The sequence below is a fragment of the Miscanthus floridulus genome, chromosome 19, assembly GCF_019320115.1.
Source record: "Miscanthus floridulus cultivar M001 chromosome 19, ASM1932011v1, whole genome shotgun sequence".
NCBI classification, from domain to species: Eukaryota; Viridiplantae; Streptophyta; class Magnoliopsida; order Poales; family Poaceae; genus Miscanthus; species Miscanthus floridulus.
Window position 1 is genome coordinate 22295913 of NC_089598.1, and position 5509 is coordinate 22301421.

Consider the following 5509-nt stretch of genomic DNA (forward strand, 5'->3'; position numbering starts at 1 on the left):
GCCCCGTTTAGTTCCAACCCAAAAACCAAAAATTTTCAAGATTCCCTGTCACATCGAATCTTGCGGCACATGCATGGAGTATTAAATGTAGACGAAAAAAAAAACCAATTGCACAGTTCATCGAGAAATTGCGAGACGAATCTTTTAAGCCTAAATAGTCCATAATTGGACAATTTTTGCCAAATAACAACGAAAGTGCTACAGTAGCCAAAAGCCAAAAATTTTCGGAACTAAACACGCCCTAACTTCTAGGAATTCATTCAGGACAATGCCCAAAGGCTGATCGCATAGATTCATGACACGAGTGGTTGGCCGTCAGACAGAGCCGCCAAAAAGGATTTGCTCAGTTCGTCGAGTTTCGAGTCAAACATACACCCTGTTCGTCGCTAAAATTTGGTTTATGTGGATGTTTATGTTGAAATGTTGCGAAAGAAAAACACTATGTCGTGGCTGAAAAGTAGTTCCTCGAGCAAACAGGGTGATAGGGGCAAGTCTGTTACAGAAACAAGGGGATTATCCCAAGATCAGAGCAGCTTGACTGACGGAATAAAGATTTCTAGCTCCATGCCATACTGCAGCATTTTGTGATCAACGCTAACTCTGAAAGTTAGCAGCAGCTCGCCATCCTTCATGTTTAGGCTTGGACCAGGCTCCTCTTTCCTCTGTACAGCCTCCTGCCGCCGGCCGCCCTGCCTACGAGACCGAGTACCGCCGGTTCCTCGACGACGAGCTGGACGACTTGGACTCCAGCGGCTTCGCCGACGACCGCGGGCTCTGCGAGCTCCCGGACGTGTCCGACGACCCCTTGCCCACCGCGGCGGCGGCAGCGGCCTCCCCGGGAAGCTTCGCGCCGCCGACCCACAGCCTGTCGAAGATCCTCCGCGACCGCGACGACAGCGACAGGCGGCTGCTCTGGTTGGCCACGCTGCTGCTCCGCGCCACCAGGCGCCGCCCGTCGTCGCCCGCGCCCTGGTGGTGGTCGCCCACGCCCAGCTTCAGGCTCCCCAGCTGCTTCTTCAGCGCGCCGGGGGTCGGGGGCTCCGGCAGCGCGCGGCCCTCCTTCCAGTTCTCGTCCTCTTCCTCCTCCTCCGCCAGGCGCGCCATGCACCGCGCCACGCTGACGTTGGGCGTCGCGGCGGCGGCGGCAGCTCCCGCGGCGCGCAGCTGCTCAAAGAAGAGGACCTGGACCACCACGCGCAGCGGGAGACGGTCGTTCTGCGCCGCGTGGATGCATGCCCCCTTGGACAGCTTCTTTACGTCCATCAGGCTCGAGATCTTCCTCTTCTCCATCTTGGGTAGCCCGGGATGCAACTGAACATCACAGGGCAAACAATTTTAGCTAGGTATCTCAGTTTTCAAACAAAGTGGCAACTCCATATGAAGAATTATACTGTAAATGGCTGCTGTGAAACATACCTTCAGAAATACGTCGATAGCAGTGTACAATCCATCATGTGTTGGTCTGGCTGTTTCAGGCATGGAAGTCGCCAAATCCACGAAGCTTGAAATGGACAGATTTGGATCAGAGGCAACTTCAGCTATGTACCTGTCCACCAGCTTGCACAATGCTAGCAAAGATTCACTGTCTACATTGGTCTCAAACATCTCCTGGTCAAGGTTGTTGAGAAAAATCCCAGCTTGAGCTACCCCGGCATGGCTCATGTACCTGCTGATAAGTGTCTGAACTAGCTGAACATCATAAACGGTCTGTGCCGGAGGCTTGGAAGGGATCAGAAGGTCATTGACCGAAGCCTTGTGGAGCTGCAACACAATCCTGTCCATGAGTTCTTCCTTCAGGAGCTCTCCAGCACCAATTAGGACAGTGACTTTCAGCAGCTTCAGGAAGAAACCACACGAGATCCCTGAAGATCCCTTGTCCGAGGGCAAAAGCCAGATGATGGTTTCAAGCAGATGCTTGTATGCTTCAGAGTAGGCGTCGTCTGCCAGCATGTCACAACATTCAGGAAGCCATCTAGCAGCATATGCCTTCAGCGCTTCTCCGATAACATCAGAGGGGATCCTCCCCCTTGACTTAACTGCAACCATGACACGCCTATAGAGGTCTACATCAAGTTCACACAGATCTTCAACCCACCAATCGTTAGGAACCGCCTGCGAGCTTTTGCGAGCTTCAACTATCTCATCAGAGGATGCAGATTTCCTGTTGTAGGTGTATGACCACATAACATTCGATGGGTTAACGGTAGCTTTGGTAGCAATGGAATCTATGCATCTACCGACCAACTTAAGCTCCTCTGACCATGGTAATAATGCATCAGTGGTCTGTAGTGCTATGATTGAGTCTTTCCAGCTCCTGAAGATTCCGGAATTCAGGAACACCTCGATCTTAAATATCAGGTTGCTCTTCTCAACATCCTCGGTCATACCAAGGTACTCTGCTGCACACCTTGCTGCGACAACATTGTACGCATTGAGGGTCACCACCGTGCCATAGCAGAACTTTGCACAGATTTCAAAGGTTTTCACTCCACCAGGAATGTCTTGGATGACAACTTCATCAGTGCCATTCTGACTAGCCTCTATTATCAGCCTTTGTAACAGACTACTCTTGGAAAGAAGAGGGAACTGCAAATGGACAGCAGAGTGACCAAAATTTCAGAGACAAATCCACCAAAATTCTTGCAGTGAAATGGCCGTATAATAGGACAGTAGACATTTCTAGATTTCCTGTAGCATTATTATCTGTCAATGTATTGAACAAGAGGGCATTTCTTAATTGCATGGTACGTGCATTGCTGTCACCTAGCAGAATGTAAGGTGCTCATGGGAATTGAAGCATGATCTAAAGAAACCGTGGGAAAGATTCCGAAAGCAACAAAGATCCAAATTACAAGTGGCGCCTGACAAAAGATGTTACTATTGCAGCATCTTCTAGTGTGCTGATAGCTGTATGTTGGCGGATCCATTGTTTTAACTCTCAAGTACACAAGTAGCTTTGGGGCGAAACAATCAGCGATTTAACCTACTTAGGTTCATAACTTAAGGCCCCGTTTAGTTCCCAAAAAATTTTGCATAGTACCCGTCACATCAAATCTTGCGGCCCATGCATGGAGTACTAGATGTAGACGGAAAAAAAAAACTAATTGCACAGTTGGATGAGAAATCGCGAGACGAAACTTTTGAACCTAATTAGTCCATAATTAGGCACTAATTACCAAATAAAAACGAAAACGCTACAGTACCCAAAACCCAAAAATTTTTGGATCTAAACACACCCTAAGTAAAATGGTACGGGATTACCTTGTGCAGATAGAACCTTGCATCCTCGACATGGATGAGGATATCTGACGGAAGGTCTGACAGCACGTATCTGCATGAGAATATGGAGATTGACATAGTCAACATAACATGATTGCTAATGAACATTCATAAGAAGAGAGTATAGCATACATGAGGGGGAAAAACGCAGAAACAACATCTAGTACTAGTTAGCACGACACAACGGGTACACCTTTCAGAGCAAGTCAAGTACATGTACAGTATCCCACTTTGTTTTTCCTTCAGAATTTTCTTGCACTTGTTCTCAGTTGAAGTGAATGTACTGTAGATCTGATTTCCGTGAGAAACAGAGACAGTCATGGAAGTACCCATTTTCTTGCGGCAAAAAAAAGGAAGTACCCAGTTTTTTTTAGAAATGGTGACAGTCATTGAAGTACACAAATATATAATATTTTTTTCAAAACAATAGATCTGTTCTCCATACAAAAATGGAATGAAAGGATTTGCAGGTTAGGAGCAAGTCCAAGATCTCCATACAAAGCTGAAGAACATGGATCAATGTGGTCCTCAACACAACCAGTAAAAAATGTAATCTCATGATCCTCACCTCAACAACTACAACAACTGCTACGACTTTGTTTGCGCAGCCAAAAGGGACTTTTTGGTGGCAAAAAAGGGTGGGCGCCCTGGTCAAATCAGCTGCCGTGCAGGGGAACCACGTAGCACACAAGCACTCATGACGAGCAGCGGCAGCCCCCACATGTATACATCGCACAACAATCACAGCACGCCAGGTTCTGTAAGACCGTAACCCAACGGAAAAGGAACTCTTTTTTTCGTCGACGAATCAAGAACTCACAGACACGCGCCGAAAGATTCATGCTTGCAGAGCAAGGCCTTTTGTTCTTCTCTCCTCCTTCGCAAAACGCAGCATTGCTTGTGCAGGTAAGAGAGAAGCAGGGACCTAGGAGGCTAGGAATCAACCAAGAAAACATGGCATTGCACTGTTGTTCTTGTTCCTACCGGAACAGAGACGCTAGAAGATATGGCAAGAAGTTCACTACCCTCCCTCATGTTCTTCTACAAAGGGAGAGCGAGAACTTCCTCTGAAAGACTGAAAGTGAACGTCCGAGAGCAAAGCCAAGAACACGCGTTTCCGTTCGATCACGGCGGCAAAGACGGAAGCAATCACGGCCTGCAATGGCGGAGGGCGGAGGGAGGAGGAGGAAGAAGATGACGGGGGCGGGGGATCACCTGGCGTCGCTGCCGTCGGTCTGGAAGGCGTCCGGCTTGGACCCAAGCTTCATGAACTTCATGGCGGACGGGCCGGAAATGCGACGCCGCTCTCCCTGCTACAGCTACTACCTCACACTCTCTCCTCGGAGTGGAGTGGACTGGAGTGGAAGTTGACGACAGCTTCTGTGCGGCTTCAGCTCGGCGTGTCCCTCCCCTTGCTTACATTTCACGCCTCCTCCTGCCCCGGGCTCTCTCGTTGCTCTGTGGAGGGAGCAGGCCAGGAGGGCCAGCAGGTCGTAGTCCCAAGAAACACGCACGGGGGCAGCCGAGGACCGAGGAGAGAGACGCGGACGACGGATGGTTCGGTTTGGTGAGGAGACGCGGCTGGCATTTACATGCCTCTTTACTACTGCTGCTATAGCCTGCTCCGAGTGCGGCGTGCTCGTCTCGCTCTCGGTCTCGCCTTCCTTGACCTGGGCTCGCTATTTATTATATCTAACGAGTAGCGACCAAGCCCGGCCTTCCGATTTCTTTTCTTTTCTCCGTATCAAAAAAAAAGTTGGGAGTTCTTGCGCTTTGTTTCTTTGTCAGACCGAGGCATGGAAAAGTAGCCCCGTTCGTTTAGCCTCGTTTGGTTGATATGATACGGTGTAAAAGAAAAATATTGCTCATGGACTAAAAAAATATGATTTATAAATCAAACAAGTCCAAATCAAACAGTATTAGTTGATTTGGTGTAAGAAAAAAATATTATTCGTTGGCTGAAAAAATATAGTTTATAAGTTAAACAAGCTCGAATCAACATGACGATAGCGGTTATGGTAGCAGTAGTACTACTACTGTCGTGCAGAATCCAGCCTTTTCACCCCTTTTGCAATCGTATTGGGTGAATGAATCAATGAATATTTACTTTTGTGCGCGGTTAAGATCTTATCCTGTTCGAAAGCTGGAGGGTGAAAAAAAAAGGAAAGGCGAAAACCACGTGGGTTGACTATGGTGACCAAAGTTGTTGTTTTTACGGCATGTCAGATGT

General features: G+C 48.4%; 1 protein-coding gene across 1 annotated transcript; it reads right to left on the reverse strand.

Moving 5' to 3' along the window:
- Nucleotides 1–482: 482 nt before the first annotated feature.
- On the reverse strand, nt 483–4919 carry LOC136528295 (BTB/POZ domain-containing protein NPY1-like). The gene is made up of 4 exons (XM_066521240.1): nt 4495–4919; nt 3262–3331; nt 1417–2586; nt 483–1311 (listed from the first exon to the last, which is right to left on the reverse strand). Exons 1-4 carry the CDS (start codon nt 4554–4556, stop codon nt 694–696), a joined length of 1920 nt encoding a protein of 639 aa, XP_066377337.1. The 5' UTR covers nt 4557–4919; the 3' UTR covers nt 483–693.
- Nucleotides 4920–5509: the final 590 nt, after the last annotated feature.

Excerpts from the sequence above, each read along its gene's own strand:
- LOC136528295 (XM_066521240.1), bottom strand. The coding sequence starts at position 4,556 with ATGAAGTTCATGAAGCTTGGGTCCAAGCCGGACGCCTTCCAGACCGAC. Across the intron at positions 3,332-4,494 it reads ACCGACGGCAGCGACGCCAG|ATACGTGCTGTCAGACCTTC; the intron begins GTGATCCCCCGC and ends ATTCTCATGCAG. Across the intron at positions 2,587-3,261 it reads CAAGGTTCTATCTGCACAAG|TTCCCTCTTCTTTCCAAGAG; the intron begins GTAATCCCGTAC and ends GTCCATTTGCAG.